Raw genomic sequence first — 20,181 nt, 5'->3', positions numbered from 1 at the left:
TTTGAGCCTTGACTGCTATTTCCTTGCTATATAGCCTTGAGTGAGAAATTTGACCTTCCAGAAACTCATTTTTTTAAATCACTAATATGGGAGATAATACCTATTTCACAAGGTTGTTAATAAGTAAATCATCTATGAACAGCATATGCCAGACCATAGGTGTTTCCCTGTTAGCTTCCACTTTGGTATTTATTAATTTTCTCTCTCTTCCCTCGGATTCTTCATGTTTGTCTTAAAAAAAAAGAGAAAAAAGAAACTTAAGCAGCTGTGAAAACACTGTTTTTTAGCTAGACAACATAACTTAGAAGTAGCAGTGAAAAAATAATAAACACAGGGTAGAAACAGAAAACAAGACTGCCCACATGGCCAAAAAGCAGCTCTTAACTGATTTTGGCCTCTTTTCAGAGGTCAGAACAGCCTCATCATTCATTGTGAAAGGAAAATGTGTATTTAAGATTAGTCAGTGGTAATCTCATTGAACTAAGATTTCTGGAGCCTTGATAAAGTGGGGGTTGCTTTGGGATCCTTGTAACCACAAGAAAAAGCTCCCTAGAATCATTGCCTCGGTAATGGGATACAGAAAAGATCTTTTTTTTCCCTCCTGTCTTTGAAGCATTATAGATAAACCATGTGTGGAGGTGAGGGGAGGGAGATGAATCATACAGTACATATAAATAAAAAAACAATTTCACTTGGTATTTTTTTCAGGCTATATTATAAAATATTTAATTTTCCTTCCTTAAAGAGAATATTAAACTTCCTTGTCAGTTCAGCATATAGAATAATATGCTTCATTTACATGTTATAATAAAGAATAAAGGGAGAAGAAGGAGAGAGGAAATAAGACATAAGGGGGAGAACACATTGATTTGTTGAGTCAAAGGAAATTGTTTCAATGTTCTCTTTGGAATGCTGCAGGAGTTACCTGAGTGGACTCACTATTAAAGTTTTTACTTACTTAATAAAAGATCATTGACCTTTAAATGGAAAAACCATAATAACTGGAAAATAAAAACATTGTTACTTTGGCTTGGAAGGGAATCAGATAATATTAAGTTCCCTCAACTCCAAAGTGCCTGCTATAAACAAAAATAGAAACATGCCATGCCAGGCTTAGTAGTGTATAATTTTTCAAGTCAATATAATCTGATAGGATCAATAAAATATATAAAATGTGCTATTTGTCACATGGCTTTGCTGATTATAACTATTTCATTTTTACATTGTTGCTTTTTTTCATATTCAGATATACAAACAATCCATGGAAAATCTTTTGCCCACTCCCACAAAATCTCATTACACTTTCAATTTGCGGGATTTTTCACGTGTCATCCAGGGCTGCTTGCTCATTGAGAGGGATGCAGTGGAGAGCAAGCATACTATGATCCGTCTTTTTGTGCATGAGGTACTCCGAGTGTTTTATGATCGCCTCGTTAATGATAATGACCGATGCTGGCTGTTCAGTTTAACTAAAGCTGTTATAAAGGACCATTTCAAAGAATCATTTGATGCTATTTTTTCACATTTGAGGAAAGAGAGTGCACCAGTGAGTATATTTAATGATTTAAAAAATATTAAAATGGTATAATAGCATGAACTGTTACAGTTAATTTATCTTTAAAAAATACCATTACTTCAGTGATTCTATAGCATCTTACTACGCTGATGGACAGTGACTGTAATGGGGTATGTGGGGGAAACTTGATAATAGGGAGAGTCTAGTAACCATAATGTTCAAGTAATTGTAATTGTACATTAACGATATAAAAAAAACCATTACTTCTTAAACATATTCTTTTAACTATCCTCATAGGTAATTATTTTGAAAATTTGTCTTCAGAGGAATTATGTATAACAGAGAAGTTATTTAAAGAGTAAACCTTGTATGATAGGGATTAAATGATATGATATATACATAGTGCTTAGCATGGTGACCATCCCTTAGTAATTACTCAAAAAATTGGCGTCAGAATAACGTCAGCCTTGGAGGGGGGGATCTCATATATGCTAGGAAAAAGCTCTTCTCTTTTTATTTCCTGAGGATATAATATAATTTCAGGTATTAATTTTCAAGTGCATATTAAGTTTTATACATTTTTAATAAAAATACTTTAAAGTTTTATTGTAAATAAAAACAAGTTTATCCATTTTTATAAAATTATTAATTTTACAAGTATTAATGTTTGAAAGAATTGCCTAATTGAAAACCATCCCATAATATGAAAAGAACAATTTTGTATAACATTTTCTTAAGTTTATTTTAGAAAAATTTTTAAGTTTTGTAATTTGTTAATTTTTGTTCTATAGGTAACTGAAGAAAACTTAAGGAATCTCATGTTTGGTGACTATATGAATCCTGAACTTGATGGAGATGAAAGAGTTTATATAGAAATTCCAAATATTCATCATTTTAGTGACATTGTGGACCAGTACTTAGATGAATATAATCAGACTCACAAAACAAGAATGAATCTTGTCATTTTTAGGTAACTACATTTGGTGTGATGGTTGAAATTGCTATTTGTAGAATTTTATTGTGAAATACTAAAATATGTAACAAGGTTTAAAGAAAAGTATGGTGAATAATCTTGTACCCATTACCCAGCTTAAGACATAAAATATTAGCAATTTATTTGAAGTCTCTTGTGTAGCCAACTGTCTCCCTTATTGCATCCCTATCATACCTTACGAAGTAAAAAGAAACATGGGTTTCTTTGGACTTTTACTTAACCTGTGTGTTCCTGAACATATAACATAGTCTTACTGTGAATGTATAAGACTGATATAAACAATATCAAACTGTACATATTTTTCTGCAAGTTGTTTTTTTCCATATTGTTGGTGAGATTCACAAGAAATGAATTTTTACTTCTGTTTTGCATTCCATGTATAATTATAACAGAATGTAGTCATTCTTCTGACAAAGACTTTGAGGTGACTCTAGTTTTTGCAATTATAAAAGATTGTCTCCTTGGGCACAAATACAAGAATTTCAATAGGCTATGTTTATAGAAGTGGAATTATTGTGCCATGGTATGTAAGGATCTTCTACTTTACGAAGTTTGCCAAAGTATCCTGAAAAATAATCATTGTTTTTAAGAGCTCCTATTGTTCCTCACCCATGCCAACATTTAGGATTGCCAGACTTGGTAAGTTTTGCCAGTTAAGAATGGAACGATAACTCATTGTGGCTCTAATTTTAATTTTACCAATTTACTAGTGAGGCTGAGTGTCTTTCCTGTGTTTATTTTGTTGATAACCGATTTTTTATTTCTCCCATAGAAATCCTGGTATTAAAAGATTGAAGAAAGAAATGTTCTTAATAAAAGCAATAATATGTTTCCTGTATAAGTGGTTACAGTTTCATTTTATTTCTATAATTTGTATATTACATTTCTTGAGTTTGTTCTTCAGCTTTCCTTTGCACCGAATGATCCAATTACAACTGCTTTTGAAAAAATCACATTTTTCAATGATTGCCTCTTTTAAGTTGGTATAGTATATAAGGGACAGCAAAATCCATCCTTCTAGGAAACTAAAACAATAGTTACATGTAAATACACATGTACATTCATATTTTCAAGCATAGTAATATTGATATTTTATAGGTACGTCCTAGAGCATTTATCACGAATATGTCGAATTTTAAAGCAGTCTGGTGGAAACGCTTTGCTCATTGGACTTGGAGGAAGTGGTCGTCAATCTTTAACTCGTCTGGCTACATCCATGGCAAAAATGCAGATTTTCCAACCAGAGATTTCTAAGAGTTATGGTATGAATGAATGGAGAGAGGATCTAAAGGTAAAATTTTGAAGAAACCTAGTGTCTAAAATACATCAGTGCGTTTTTTATCCCTGCGAAGAGTGAATCTGTAAGCTGTGTGCTGATTACATTGATGCGGATGATGCTATCCGTAGAGCAGTTACTGTGCGTGCTAAATCCTGTCCTCAGTGCATTACATACATGTCATTCTGTAGGTACAAGTCAGGGCAGCAGGTACGGCTGTCTCTGTTTTACTCATCCCGGAGCTGATGTTGAGGGTAGGTAGGCCCAGCAGAGCAGGCCTTAGACCTGAAGGCTCAGCCACTGCACGGCTACCCCTGCTGCTGATTCAGTCCTCATTTTAGTTCACAGGCCCCCCTTACAGGTGCATGTGTGGAACCTTGGTGATGCCGTCATTCATGTTGTCCAGTCGTAATAGCTTCTTTGGAGCTATTCTTTGGTTGCTATTCCCATGCTCCACAGAAGAAGAGCGACCTTGGGCTTCATCCCCATGTGCCTGGGGCTCTGTAGGCCCCAGAAGGGAGGTGACCAAGAGGGAAAAAAGGAAGGGAGATACTGCCGGGCCTCTTCCACATTTACTGACACTCCACACTAAGGTTCTACATCCTAAAAGTTAGCATGGGTTCTTTTTGGCTGCTTGTTAAGTGGAAATGGTAGAAACCAAGCTGGCATTAAAGGGGTTTACATAGACATGGAAGGAAAAATTACGTTGTGTTTCTTCTGCTTTCACTTTAGAGAAAAAATTTTGATACATCTACTACCAAATGGACTACTGGATTTAGAAAGTAGCGTGCTGTAGTAGGAACAGCGTGGACTTCGAGGTTAGGCAACTCAGTTCTAATTCCTACTTTGCTTGATTGGTCAGTTGTGTTGTGTACGTTACCACGTCTTCCTGTGCTTCAGTGTCCACATTTGTTTTTAGGAATTTATCTATTAACTTGTTTCCTGTATGATTTGTAGATTTCTTGTCCCTCATTTCCTCTTACTGTCTTCTTTGTGTTTTGTTGATTCTTTGTAGCGACTTGTTTTTATTCTCTTCTCATTTCCTTTTGTGTACCTTCCCGTGATACTTCATTTGTGGTCGCCTTTGAGATTACATCTTATCATTATAAAACCTGTTTTAAAACTAACAGCACTTAACATCGGTCGCACACAAAAGCTCTACTCCTTCACCTTCCCCTCCCCACACTTTTTTATTGATGTTCCAGTTACATCTTTGTAGATTGTGTACCTATTCACATGTATTTATAAGGGCTTTGTGCTTTTGTCTTTTATAGTCTATACAAAAACTAAAACTTCATTGACGCATGGAATTTAATAATACAGAATTCTGTATTTGTCCATATAGTTACCCTTACTGGAGAATTCTATACTTTCATATGGCTTTATGTTGCTAGCATCCTTTTATTTCAACTTAAAGGACATCCTTTAGCATTTGTTGAAGGGCAGGTCTGGTGGTAATGAATTCCCTCAGCTTTTATCTATCTGAAAAAGTCTTAATATCTTTATTTTTGAAGAAGAGGGTTTTTTTTTCTTTCAGCACTTTTAACATCATGCCATTCCCTTCTTGCCCACAAGGTTTCTGCTGAGAAACATGTTGATAATCTTAGGAAGCGCCCTTGTGCATGCTACATTGCTTTTCTCTTGCTACCTTCAGGATTCTCTCTTTGTCTTTGACTTGCAAGAATTTCACTATATGTGTCTTGGTGTGTGGGTCTATTTGTGTTTATCTAGTAGTCGTTTGTTGAGCTTGAACTTGTATGTCCATTTCTATCCTCAGATTTGAGAAGATTTTGGCCAGTATGTCTTCAAATAAGTTCTCTTTCCCTTTGTCTATCTTCTTCTTCTGGTACTCCCATAATGTGTATATTGACTCATTTGGTGGTGTCTCATAGTCCCTTTTCAGTTAATTTTTAGTTTCTGTCTGTTGACAATCCATTTTGCTCATGCATTGTCTTCCTGGGTTCCTTTAGTTGCCTATCTGTACTTCAGCTCATCGAGCATCTTTCAGATAGTTATTTTAAAGTTCTTGTCAGGCGTTTCTTTAGGGCTGGTTTCTGGAGCTTTATTTTGATCCTTTGATTTGGTCATGTTTCTTTGAATGTCTTGTCATCTCTTGTTGAGTTTAGAGACTTGATAAACTGCTGCCTCTCCCAGTCTTTATAAAATGGCTTCATGCAGGGGGGAAACTTCACCAGTCAGCATGGCTAGAGTTTTCAGGAATTCTCTGAACTTCTCTGACCATGTATCTTCTTTGAGGTTGTGCATGTGATTTTATTTAGTACATACAGGTGCTTTTGGCTATCTTAAATATTTTCTTCTATGAGCTTTTGGATTTGGTCTGTTGTATTCTGCCCTTAATCTCTTGCCCCTCTGGCACCTCCCTAGGGAACTTCGGTCTCTGTGCTGCTCCATTGTGCCAGGGGCTGGCCTCTGTATTCAGTGGCCTCCAGCCTCATATCCGAAAGCCCTGTTCCCATCAGCACCCTGAGTCAGGCAAGACAGAAGTAAGTCCCTCAGGCAGCCCCTAGATAAGCCAGAACACTGGAAGAAAATTCTACTCTATTCCTTCCTTCTGTTCTCAGGGAGAAGCCACAGACTGATGGTCTCCTGATTGTGCTGTGCTATGCTAGGGTGTGGAGAGAGGCTGGGATGAGAAGGATCCAGTGAATTCTCTTCCCCTTCCCTTTTATATGCGCTCACAGGGGTGATGCAGCCCTTTAACTAGTTTCTAGAGTTCTCGCAGGGGTGTTTTAGTCTATACGTTGCTGATTTGGTGTCTCCATGGGGGAACGGGGGCCTGGAGCTTCCTAGGCTATCATCCTGCTGACATCACTCCCTAGTTTCTTCATTTGTAAAATTTGGATAATACCACCTACTTCATAGGTTGTTGTGATTAAATTATGCAGTGTATGTCAGGTTCTTTTGTAAGAACCTGGCATATAATTAGTTTTTTGGAAGTGTTAACTTTTTATTCCTATTTAGAAACAGTTTCACGTGTATGTTTGAATATAACTTAAATATAGAGATGCTTATGGCAATAAGTTAAATGCATGTATTTGTATTGTATTTTTATGTTTATGTAATATAAATAATTGTAAAAAACACTTTAAAATAATTGTAGAGCTGATGTAATTAGATGTAATACTTCTTTAAAAGATAGCTTCCCTGGTTTTGATGATAGAAAATTATTTCTAGGAAAACAACAGTTTGCATACTGAAAAATGGCTTTAACAGGAAAAGGCAGAGTTTCATATAGTATTACAATTCAGCCCTTATTTAGGTGATTTATTTAAAAGATATGATTTTGAAATAGAGATAAAAGTTTATTCTAAAAATATTTTTAGAAGTAGTATTGCTATTTTCAGTTGAAATATATCCAGTGGTATGTGGGAAAATGTTTAACAACCAAGTTTCCAGGAGGTTGGGGAGAACCTCTGATTTGCAGCATTTGACAGTTTCTGTGGTGTAGATATTCCCACCATGAATAATTTAAAACTATCAACATAATGTCACTGAAAACGATTGTGTAGGGTTATGTTTGAACACCATTACATGGTATTTTACTGCACAGATTCAATGTATTTAAATGACCTCAAGAGTATAGAGAGTAGTAAATATAATAAAATAGCAAATGAGATTTATGTGTTTGTTGTATTTGTTTTTAATATCATTTATTTAATTATACATTTATTTAACTTAAGCTTTTTTTTTTTAGAAGGGGAGCCACTGCAATTCCTAATACAGAATATAGTCCTCAATATCCTTTTAACTTAAGCTTTTATGTTGGCTGTGTGTAACAATCTACTCACAAGTTCCTGAAATTTTAACAATCAGGTCTAACACCCTAAACAAGTCAGTGTCACCATGCCTCTGTGTCCCTGTCTTTATATTAGTTGGGAATCCTGGGTACAACTGACAAAAAAAACAAAACAAAACAAAAAACTAGCTCGAGCCAGCTTAAGCAAAAGATGGAGCTATTGGCTTACATGACGGAAAAGCCCAGAGGCGATAGGGTTTACATGGCTGAGTCTAAGGGCTCCGTTAAGTCTTTCTATCTCTTGGCTCTGCTCTGCAGCTCTTGGCTTCTCTCTCCGGCAGACTCATTCCATGAGGCAGCAGTTGGCCCCTAGAAGTTCCCAATTGCTGGCCTTTGCAGCCTCCCTCCCTAAGAAATGGAAGCCCTGGTTGGCAGCCCCACCAGATGCTGGGGGAGCTATTACTGTAAAATTGAGAGGCTCTCACCAAAAGAAGGGAAAAGAGAGGAAAAGCAAAAACAGCACAAGTTCAGCACTCTCTGCTTAACATCCATTTTTATTTTAAGGGTCTATTAAGGAACGTGGGCATGAGGGGCCAGAAGACGGTCTTTCTAATCACGGACACTCAGATTAAGGAGGAAGCTTTTCTGGAGGATATTGACAGTGTGCTTAATACTGGAGAAGTACCTAACATTTTTGCAGCAGATGAAAAACAAGAGGTGATGGAGGTAAATGCTTTTTAGGTTCCTGAGCATGCAACTCCCAGCCCAGACATTCTCTTATCTTGAAAGATTTTTCCCTGTTCTTCAGGATAAATGTAGCTTGTGCAGAGAATTTGTGTAATTAAACACTTAAAGTATATTATTTTAACATAACCTTCTTTTGGTGAATTTTAAATTGCTTCTACTGTAGATGTGAAACAGATATTTTATTTTAGAATTTCTTTTTTAACAATGATGGCAGTTCGTTTCATCTATTCTATCTTTCTTAGTATGTTTTATGAGTGACTAAAGATTTTAAATCATGTCTTAGGGTTATAGTGATAGTAGAAAACATAGCTTTTAAACCCTGCTTGATTAATTTTTATGGTTTATCACTGGTTTAGTAAATTTTTTAAAAGCCTTAAAACTTCTTGACTATTCTGATAGATCAGAGAATCATGGTTTGTGGTTTAATTGACAAAAAATAGAGTTGTGAGGCACTCACTGCTTCAAAAGTCCTGTCTTTCTACCCCATTTCCAAGATCTTGCTATACAGGATCTCTGCCAGTAATTTCCCCCTTCTCACTGCCATGACTGCTTGTACCCACAGAACGTACCTGCCTGCTTCATTTCACCCCAGTCATAATGTCTAGAATAAAATGAATTCACTGTGGTAGTTCAAGCACCTCCTTTTCTCTTGAATGGAATAGAACTATTATATCTACAGAGGGTTGTTGAGAGGTCTAGGATCAGTTGAAATAAAGCACTGGAATGCCAAGCACTTAAAAAGCACAGGAAATGGTACATTACCAGTTAGTGGCCTGGGGTGGGAAAAGAGAAAAACAAAGAAAGACCCAAAGAATTCTCAGCTTTTATCTGGATAATGTCAAGGATGTGGCCAAGACTGTGATGGTGATTCTCCTAATTCATCCCCCATACTCCCATCCGAGGAAGAGTCACCCTTGGGGTGTGGGATTTTCTAAGCTTTGCTAGCCTTTCCTGCTCACTTCAGCTATTGGTCATCTTTTCTTCTCGTCACTTTGCCACAAAATTTTTTCATGGCCACAGATCATTCCATTATGGTCTGATCCAACAGTGGCCTTAAGAACTTGCTTTCACGTTCCACCCAAGTCTAGGAACACCATATCATTTTATCCACAAGGAAATGGGCGTAGCTAGAACTCAGGGGCACTGAAAGTCATCCCTGTTTCTGTTTACTTTCTGCTGATTTTATAAAATATAAAAGGTGATGTGAAAGAAGCTCTTAGTTTCTTTCTGCACTTTGCACCAGTCCATGCGTTCCACTTTGAGGACCGTGTCTTGGGCTTTGCTTATCTCATCCCTCTGACAGAGCTCCCACATTAACTTCACTCCTGGCAACTGCCCACTGCAGCCTGGCCCTGGCTCTGTCTACAGGGCAGCACCTCTTTCAGGCACAGCACGTCTCCCTCAGAGCTCCAGCATCAGCTCTGCATTTCCAGACACTGTTGGCACCATCTGGTTTGTACTCCTTGCAGATTAAATCACTGCCATGTCTTTCTCAGTGTAGCAGTGGCTTGTAATTGACCAGATTTAGTGATATTTCCTCACTTCCTTTTTAGAATTCTCATTCACACTTGCCATAATTCATCATTCCTTCTTTTATACTCTTACTTCGCCTCGACTGCTGTGAAATTCCACACAGCTTCCTATCTCCCTAATTATTTTTTAAATAACTTCTCTTTTTCTTGTTCTCCAGAATCAGTCCTGCTTCCAGAGCATATGCGTGTGCATGTGGGTATTAACTCTTAGACACAGCTTATCCACTCTTGAAGTGTTAGCCATTAATTCTTTGAAAATAAAGCTTATTTATGTTGCCATCCTGGCCCTTTCTTGAACTCTTGTTCCACAGTTAATACCGTGTATTATCTTTCTCTATTTGAATGTTAACTTAGTGCAGATACACCATCTGAACATAATTTCGTAGAGATACTGATCATTATCGTAATTTGAGATTTACTGTCAGAATGCATATAGAGTTGGTTTACTGTTTTCCATGAATATAGCTGTCACATAAAGCAGAGCACAGCCATAGCCATAGCAGAGAATTCTTTTAACAATAAATTTGTGGTAGTAACAACAGAAATTATATGATCATTGTGACCACTCTCTATATCTGCTATTGAAAAAATTATAATTTATTCACTGAACCCTTTTATACTCTAAACAAGGAGAATAAAAATCAGCAGGTACCTACCTATGTAGCAAGAACTATTCAGAGTGTTCACGTGTAATAACTCATTTAATCCCTCAGCACACTCCAATGTAGCTACTTTTTCCCCCCGTTTTGCCAATGGGGAAACTTAAGTTTCAGAGAGGTTAAATAACTCGCACTCATACAGGTAACATGCTGTCAACCTGAATTCAGGAAGCTTGGCTCCAGAGCCCTTGTGCCTGGCCTCATGTAAGATGCCGTTCTCAAAGAGAGATACGTACAGAAAGAAAATGAGACGTGACCCGTAATCTCATTACCCGACAGCCCTGTTAACATTAAAAAAATGCAAGTATTATAAAAATAAAATTAGGGAATTCAAATAGTATAAAAATGTCTAGAATGGAAAAAACCGAATGAATATAAACCAAGAAAAATGTCCAAAATAAAAAATAAAGACCTCCTTCCCACTCTCTTCCTTAAGTCTCACCAAAAGTATCTACCATTAATAGTTTTTGTGACTGCTTCCATAAAAAGGTGTATATGCACTCATACATATGCACCTATTTATATTTTGATTTTACAAAGGGGATCATATCCATATCGTTGCACAATTTGTTTTTTTTTTCACTCATTTTATCTTGCTGATCTTGTCAGAATACCTACATTGTTACACATTATTTTTACATTGTATGAAATTACAATATATGGATGTTTTTTAATGTTTCAGCTGGATGCTTTGGTAGTTCAGATATTTTCCTCATAACAAACAATGCTGAATTATAGTCTAGTATGTATATCTTGTTGAACTTTTAACAAGTATCTTTGTAAGTTAAATTCTTGGCAGATAATTGGTTTTAAATTATTGAATTACAAAGTTGGAAGAAGTCTCCTAAGTACAAAGTATCTCAAAGCCATTGTATTGATAGAAATACAAAAATGTAAAGACATTTCCAAGAGGAGTAAAAACAATTCTTAATATTCCAGTATCTGCTATTATTATCATTATTGCTTATCTATTTTTATTTACAAGGTTTTATTTTGCTGACATTCCCTAGGGTGTTCGTCCTGCAGCTCAGGATGGCAATAAACACGGTGAGCTCAGTCCCTTAGCCCTCTTTGCTTTCTTTGTGAATCGCTGCAAAGACAACCTTCACGTTGTCGTGGCCTTCAGCCCCATTGGAGATGCCTTTCGAAATCGCTTGAGACAGTTCCCATCCCTCATCAACTGCTGTACCATCGACTGGTTCCAGGTTTGTGATGTTTTTGGGGGTGGGGGGACAACTAAATCTTCTGGAATTTAGTTGAAATCTTACTCAGGCTCCATTAATATACATTCAACAAGTGTTTCTTGATCACTTGCTACAATGATAGGCATGGTGCTTGGCACCAGGGGGAAGTCAGCATTTTTGTTCTGTTCTACCTTCTACTGATTGGATGAGGCCCACTCACATTAGGGAGGCTTTGATCGGTCTGTTGATTAAATATTAAGCTCATCCAAAACACACCTCACAGAAATACCCAGAATAACGTTTTTCCAAATATATGGGCACCCATAATCAGACTGACACATAAAATTAACCATTGTAAGGTGACAGGATGTGCAGAGGCAGAGCATGGAGGGAGCGTGGCTCATCGAGGCGACTACGGATATTCTGGGACAGCTGACAGATAATGAGGGCCGCAGGAGTTAAGTTGGAGCCTTGACTGGGTGCTACGCTATATAAATGTATAAATGTGCCTAGGAATTTGGTTTTAAACCAAAGACACTTCAAGGGTATTGACATACATTAGCTAATCTGTATTTTAGGAAAAAAAACAAATTTGGAGGGAGGCAAAACAAGATAGGAAGACCATCTGGGCAGCAATTTCAGTCATGCCAGCAGCAAATGATGAAGGTCGCCACCTCACTTAACCTTGCGGCAAATTGTCACTACCTTTGTAAGACGATTCAGTATTTATGCTCTTGAGAACGGTAGTAGTTCATGGTGCCTTCTGCTTAACTCTTTTATGCCCAATAGACTGTGGACTGTAGTTTGAACCTCAGTAATGTCTTTTAAAATTTTCTGATACTTGTTTGTTGTATTCTCTTTTGCTTGTTCAAGCATCAATGGCATGCTTGAAAAACTAAATCTGCCCTTTTGAGGACGGCTCATATGTTTCAGCTAATGGCTGTTTTAGTGTGAATACAACAATAAAAGCTGTGGGAAACAGTTTTGCTCTGTGCTAAGCCATATCTTAAGTAGCCAAAACCCAAAACCAAACGAACAAACCTGTCCAACCAGAGCCTTTTCTTTTGTGAAATCTTAACGATACAATTCAACTTCTAGATATCTTTGTCATAACCATGATACTTTCTATTCTAAATGATTCTTACTATGTTGGAGAAATTTTTAAGAGGAGGAAACTGGGAGTTGCAAATCAATAAAGGAGATTAAGTGAATAACAAAGGAGTAAGGATTTCACAGTGACACAGTGGATCTAGGACCTGCGCCAGGGAGCCAATGACATTGTTTGGGGCCTTGGTCTGCAGGACTTGGGGAGTGAGTGTAAGCCACTGTGTCACAAAGGCAGGAGCCAATTTTTTGGGTAGCTCTCTAGTCTCCAAAGCAGACTGTACACTTACCAGGGATGCCAAAACAGTTCAGAGGATAAGGAACGGAATTACCGGAATACTCATTTGTATGAAATATTCATATGGATTAACAGTGACACCATCGCTCAGTTTGTATGTCAGATGGCCATGTGTCATAGATGGTATGCCAGGTACCCCAAAGGATTCCTGCAATGAACTGAAAACTGAAGACGTTGCGCCATTGTAAGTGGGCAGTAAGAGAGTGGCATAAACTAGTCTACTAACTTGAGCTCTGTGTCAGCCATGTCATGAGACAAAAACAATGACTACCCAAGAAATCTGGTAAAAACACATTTCAGAAGGCTACTTGGAATATAGATTTTTATTGACTGTTTAAACAACAAACTTAACCCCAGGATATATCTTGCCTTGCAACAGTAGCATATGACAGCATGGGTAATACTGTTGGTTACCTATCCATAGCCATTTTCTACCCACTCCATCCTTGCTGACAGAATTGTAACTTTGTTTGGGTTCCTTCTCCATGTAGCTGGGTATCACAGGGATTGATTCCTGGTTGGTCTAAGTCAGTATCGGTGCCCTCATGCCTCTTTACCATCAGTTGGTTTATGCATGAGTCTATTCATGATCCATTCCTTGCCAGTGGTTCCTGAGTGAAAGTCACTGGGGAGATTTGGAGAAAAGTTTCTTTCACCAGAAAGAATGTTCTGTGGTAGGAAAAGGGCCTTTTCTGTCTGTCAGTCTTGGTGCTCGAGGATGCGATGTCCAGCGCCACAACAGCCATCTTGTCACATGATGGGAGAAGCCCAAGGATGAAGCAAAGTGCACTGAGAAGAGTGGAGCTACAGATGGAAAGAAAGGGATCCTTGGTGACGTGGCTGAGCTTCTAAATTGAGTGACTCTGTTCTGGGCTTCTTATGTATCGTGTTCCATCAGCCCCTTTGTTTGAAGGCATAGTACAACTGGTTTCCATCACTTTAACCATGACCAGTCTAACTGCTCCAAATAGTATTAAACCTTTATAATTAGCAACATACTTGGAAATTTAGTACCCAGAACACAATGATAAGCCTTTATGATGTTGGCAATCATGTGTAAGTCATATGACACTTATTCTGGCATTTTGCAAAGATTCACTGATCTTAATAAATCTTTAGAAGCCTCCTTTGAGGTTAGAAAAATATACTAGTACAATAATGCAACATGAATGCAATCTATTAGTAACTGTGCATACACTGGCAGTGTGTGCTTAAAACTTTTTTACTAATGGAGTGGTTGATCAAAAATGTGCGAATTTTACTAGATCTGTCCAGACACTGGAAAAAAATGATGTTAAAATGCATATTGTCTGCTACAAAGGGAAAGCATTATAAGGAACTCATTAATATAAAAGGATATTTGGAAAGTAATGAGCAAGTAAAGATTAATTATTCATTTAACATAAATTATTTCATTGAATAAATGTGTCAAATATTTATTGACATGTACTTTTTTAGGCACTAAGATAACAGCAGTGAGAAAAGCAAATTCCTGCTTTCCTGGATTTTATACTTTAGTTGTCTGGGGAGACAGATGATAAACAAGGGACAAATATATGTCAGGTCTTGGTGAGTGCTAAGAAGAAAACTTGGGATAAGGGTCAGAGTAATATGGGAAGGAATGCTGTTTTTGAGAGAGTGTTCTGGGGAGAACTTCCTGACAAGCCAGCATTTGCCAGAGATGTGCAGAAGTGAACCATGTGCAGGTCTGGGGAAGGAGGGCTCCAGTCAGAGGGAACAAGCAGGTCCCAAGGTCCTGAGGCAGGAGCACGTTGGCATATTCCAGGAAAAGCACAGGAACCATTTCACTGAGATAGGGGAGGCTGAAGAAGAAGCAAATTTGTGGGGAAGAAAAAAGTTCAGTTTTGGATGTTATAATAGTTAGGATTTGCAATGGGTGTTTGTAATAAACCCATACTAAACACACAGGGTTTGTTTTCTCATACAGAAAAAAATCTGAAGGTAGCAGAATAGAGCTTTTGTGGCTTAACCAAGTCATCAGAATCCTGAGTTCTTTCTTCTTTACTGTCCTTAGCATGTGGTTTCTACCCTCAAATTCATCTTATGGTCTAAGGTGGCTGCTGAAGCTCCAACTTTAACATTTGTGTTCCAGGCAAGAAGTAGAATCATGGAAAGTAGGGCAAAAAGGTCACATGCCAGCTCTGTGTAACCCTCTAAAAAGCCTTTCCTGCCGTCCCCACCCAACAAGTGATACATTGCATTATCCGGTTACAAAGGAGTCCAGAAAATGTAATCTTTTAGCTGGGCATGTTGCTATCTAGAGTAAAATTGTAGTCCTAAGGTGTTAGGTGGGCCACTAGCGGCCTCTGCCATTGTCACACTAGGTTTAGGTTACCTACAGGGTTTCCAAGTAGAAGAGTCAGGAAAATAGTACTATCATTGACCCTTCCTTTATATTGTGTTTATCTTTAATTTTAGCGCATAAAAATATTTATAAGATCTTTCATAGACTTACTTGTGACCTGACTCTCCCTAGTTATATTTCCCCCATTACGGTTGTAATTTCCTCAGTCCCAATTTCTTCTCACATGGGAAGACACTTTTGTAGTTGGAGTGGCACTACTCATCTTAAATTTCAAAATGTTGCATTTTCTTATTTTTAGCCGTGGCCTGAAGATGCCCTTGAACTTGTAGCTGTGAAATTCTTAGAAACGCTGGAGCTTACTGAGGTCGAACGACAAGAGATAGTTCCGGTCTGCAAACATTTTCACACTTCCATAATGGATCTTTCAGAAAGGTTAATATTAGCACATTTTAAAGTGACAATAATGCCTTATATTTTAAAGCATCTCTTTTTGTGAAAGCCCACAATTCTACTGGGTTTCTGTGTCTTCTAAATATCTCTGATCACCTAGTTAGTTAAGACCTTAGGTTGCAAGTGACAGAAAGCTACTTGATCTAGGCTTAAGAAAAAGGGGGAATTTATCATAAAGATGCAAGTGTGTCTCACAAAGCTGAAGAGAAAGAGTATCGCTGGGTCTCAGATATGAGTGGAAGCAGGAGTTAGAAAGCCATCCTAAGCCCAGAAATGCATTTTCTCTGTTTCTTCCTGGGAATCTGCTTTCTTCTTTCTCTTTGCAGACTGAATTTTCTGCTTCCCAGTGCCTGTGAAGAAAGTTGGCTGCCTCTCAATTCTTGAGTTTACTTCTTGGGATTCCAGCTATAGGCAGAGACTCATTGGCTGTTTCCAACTCCCTATTCTGAGTTTATCCCACAATGTGACTAGCCATGTTTGTGTCCAGGGCCCATGTGTAGTCTAATCAGTTGTGGTGAGGGTGGCAGGTTTCACTGAACAAACATTGCTGTGAGGGTGCTGGATGGAAGCTTTCAGACAAGGGGGCTGGTTGGTGGGCTGTGGATACTCAAAACTGTCTGTTTTACCTCTATCTCTGAGATCCTCATTTCAAGGCATCTAAACCCAGTGCTCATAGAATATAGCCTGTCCGGAGTCACATAGCCAGCTAGTGTGGTTGTCTTGGACAGTTCGCCAAGCAGTGGACTCTAGTCTGTGCATCTATCTTGTCCTGAAACATCCTTGCTTCCATTTTTCCGGGTGCATGTGTAGTAGTCTTGTACCCCATTTGGCCAACATGTGACACGTTTGTGCAAGAAATGCTCACTAATCCCTGCCATCCTTTCTGCAATCCCCTTTCCCTCTATCCTTGCCCAGTTTATACCGTATCTTGGGTCCTTTACAGGATTAGATCCTCCTGACTTATAAAACATAAAAAGGCCTATATCTTTTTTGCTGTACTTCACCTTTGATACCCATCTTTGTTGATTTGTGCTTTTTTAAAAACACATGATTGATATTTGACATTTTGCAGACAAGAAATTAGTATGTGGTTCTGTGTAGAACTCTTAGAAATTTATGAAATTCAAGTCCTACGGAGCTTCTAAATAAAATAATCTTTAATTTTAAATGTTTGTTGTTAATGCTATATTGAATTTACCTCTTACTTTGTGAAACCCATTACTTACAGCGAGGTATGTCATCTGCCTCTATTTTAGGTTCTTGCATGAATTAGGACGACATAACTATGTCACTGCTACTTCTTACCTTGAACTTATTGCCTCATTTCGACAGCTTTTGACTAAGAGGCGACAAGCTGTCATGGAAGCAAAACAGCAATACGTGAATGGGCTTGACAAATTAGCTTTTGCTGAGTCTCAGGTAAATAATACTAACAAGAACTACAATTTATGGGGAGTATATTATGTGCCAGGCACAGTGTATGCTTCACATGTATGCATTCCTTCAATTATTCCTCATAAATGTTTCAGGAAAGTTCGCTAAGTTGCCCAAACCACACAGACTCTAATACATCCTGTTTTATTCTTGATTTTTTGGCATTTGGAGAAAATTAAGTTTGAGTTAACTTTTTATTGTCATAGCTGGTTAAATATAAGATTGGGTTTTTTTTTAAAATGAGTCAAGTGCTAGTAATACTTCCTAGCATTACTTTGACATAAGCAATAGAGATTTGGGGGGCTCATACGCATTGTCCAGTACAGGGATGCCCCAAGCTGCCACCTTCTCTTCTCTGCCTTCCCGCCATGGCATCTGAAATTTCCCACTGAGAGAACCAGCCACTCTCTCATGGTTTTGTTTTTCATGTAAAAAAACAGAAGAGAAAAGTTCAGATTTGCTGGCCCAATACCGTACAATACATTTAAGTTTCGATTTTCTGTGTTTGGCTTCTGTAGCTAGTGTAGCTATGAAAACTTAATGGCGAACTGTCTACTCAGGTTGGTGAAATGAAGCTGGAGCTTGTTCAGTTACAGCCCAAACTGGAGGAAGCCAAAATCGAAAATGCGCATATGATGCAGGTAGGGTACTTGAAGGGTATTTTGTAACCGATGTCGGAAGACCATCAAATATGTAAAGTTGGCTCTGAAAATAAGCCTTCGTTTTTGCCACTTTAAATTTAAGGGACTTTACCCTTTTCTAGCAACTATCACCTTGGGTCCCATGTGGGTTCTGTTTTTGAAAGGAAGTGGGAAGCCCATTACCAAATTAGGTCACATGTTCACATTTCTCCTGGACTTTTTCACCCTTTAAAATGATATGTTGAATTCCCTAACTCTCAAACATTCTTTTGACTCTAGGATAGAAAAGGCAATAGGATGTTTGTGGAATTGTCTGTCTTCTTTTTCTTTTCTTTAGATTATTGAGAAAGAGTCTGCACAGGTGGAAGCAAAAAGAAGGTTCGTGAAGCTAGATGAAGAGATAGCCAGTGGGAAGGCTGAGGAAGCCCAAACGCTGAAAAACGAGTGTGAAAGTGACCTGGCTGAGGCAATCCCAGCCCTGGAGGCAGCTCTGTCTGCACTGGATACACTGAAGGCAAGTGTTTGAATTTGTTGCCTTGTGTTTCCTCAGCAAACCATGTGCAGGTACTTGGTTAAGTAAGTGGAGTTCTATTTTACTGGGGGGGCGTTTTATTGCTTTTACTCAGTCAAATGAAACGTGCCTGTTAAGAGTTCCTCTTTGATGTCTTATTATCCCATATTTTTACTTCTCATGAGTTATTTCCAGTTTTCATTCAGGATGTTCCAGCGGGAATGGAACAGCCTCCAAGAGGCCAAAGTGGCTCTGTACATGGAGCAGGAGGCAAAAGTTAATGGAGTGTGGAGTCACCTTTCTGCAGCCTCCTGGACATGCATGGACAGAAAAACTTACAGACCATTCCCAGTACAGCTGGTGGCACCTGTCTGCATTACACTGTGCAGTAGATGACTTTTTAAAGGGTCTTTAGGCGAGACCAGAACGGCCTCATCAAACAGCAGGAGAGACAGCCTCTGACTAGGGAGGGCCAGTGCAGAATGGTGGCTCAGAATTTTCAGACCCCATCTTTCGACTGTTTCCTAATCAGTGCCCTAACCTTAGTGTAAGACACCTGACAAAATGATGAACTCACCCTATGGGTATTCAGCATCTTGCAGAATCAAACCGATTTTCAGGGACATCAGCCTTGTAGTTATGGGACATGAGATTATTTTAGGGCATTTATGGAAACTCCCCAGTGCTTTCACTGTGCTGTGAGCCAGGAGTGTAAAACTCTGAGCTTATTATTTTCTTCCCATCTGCTCTCTGGCACATTTAAAGGCCACATGCTACCCGGTGGTCTTTCTTCATTCTCTGCTTAGACACTCATGACAGAAGCCACTCATTCTGATGGAGCCTAGTTTTCAGGAGGCACTCTGTTCTAGATGATCAAGAGCATTAATTTAAGTACCTGTTTCATCACTGTGTACTATGGACTTTCAACACCCCATCCTCTGAAACTCCCAGCATTCTGGAGGCCTTCAAGCCCCACCAGTTCATGTCATCAGTATTAGGTTCCCCTTTTGTTGACAGTTTATTACTTGTACCCTTCCTGATACCAAAGACTGTATCAGATGAGTTAGGGTTCAGTTGCAAAGAAGATAACTAATTCTATTTAGCATAAGCAGACAAGGATTCTTTAGAGAATTTTACAAATGGATTATAGAATTGTTGGAAGAGCTGAATAAATAGATCCTAGGCTGAGCTACCAGGAATGACAGCCAAACAGCAGAAATAGTCTGCCAGAGGAGGGACCCCTCTGTTGAAAGCCTGCAGAGCCACACACCTTCTCGGTCATCCAGATAGGCAAACCAGAAGCCTCCTGCCCTGCCCATCTGTCTACTTTGGTCTGAGTTCTACTATCACTCGAGCAATCTGATGCTGGAACCTAATGACCTCCCCCAGCTCTAGTTCCATGGAAAACTAAGAAAGTTATTAGCTTCCCAGCAATTGCAAGGGATGTCAGAAGGATATTGGAGTGGATAATAAGTGCAGCTGTTGCGTCTGTCATAACAATATATATACCTCTTTAGGAAATAAGTTGGGAATTGGGAATTACCTCTTCTTTTGGGGGATAAAACTAATATAAATAAGCAAGTATAGAATTAAGTTTTTGTCTAAATTAGGGTTCTTAACTTGGATTCAATGTATGGGCATGATATGTGATTATTTGCAAACTTTGTGTATATGTGCAAAAGTATTTTCTGGAGTCTGCATAGCTGTCATACTATCATAAGGATCTGTGAACTCCCAAAACATGTGAGAATC

The 20,181-nt window shown here is 38.4% G+C and overlaps 1 protein-coding gene across 6 annotated transcripts in view; it reads left to right on the top strand.

Moving 5' to 3' along the window:
* Positions 1 to 20,181, top strand: part of DNAH12 (dynein axonemal heavy chain 12) — a 150,242-nt gene that overhangs the window by 78,865 nt on the left and 51,196 nt on the right. For 5 of the 6 annotated variants that reach the window (XM_037019334.2, XM_037019335.2, XM_037019337.2 and 2 more), the window contains 9 exons: positions 1,247 to 1,546; positions 2,308 to 2,486; positions 3,609 to 3,801; positions 8,108 to 8,269; positions 11,492 to 11,686; positions 15,692 to 15,825; positions 17,100 to 17,262; positions 17,838 to 17,918; positions 18,256 to 18,432. In XM_037019334.2, coding sequence (XP_036875229.2) covers positions 1,247 to 1,546; positions 2,308 to 2,486; positions 3,609 to 3,801; positions 8,108 to 8,269; positions 11,492 to 11,686; positions 15,692 to 15,825; positions 17,100 to 17,262; positions 17,838 to 17,918; positions 18,256 to 18,432 — 1,584 coding nt within the window. Of the gene's footprint in view, positions 1 to 1,246; positions 1,547 to 2,307; positions 2,487 to 3,608; positions 3,802 to 8,107; positions 8,270 to 11,491; positions 11,687 to 15,691; positions 15,826 to 17,099; positions 17,263 to 17,837; positions 17,919 to 18,255; positions 18,433 to 20,181 lie in introns of those variants that run through there. The other variant, XR_012128899.1, reaches the window with a different exon arrangement.

This window comes from Manis javanica, chromosome 3 (assembly GCF_040802235.1).
Source record: "Manis javanica isolate MJ-LG chromosome 3, MJ_LKY, whole genome shotgun sequence".
NCBI lineage: Eukaryota > Metazoa > Chordata > Mammalia > Pholidota > Manidae > Manis > Manis javanica.
The sequence above is the reverse complement of the archived record's forward strand: the minus strand, read 5'-3'. Positions and strand labels throughout refer to the sequence as shown.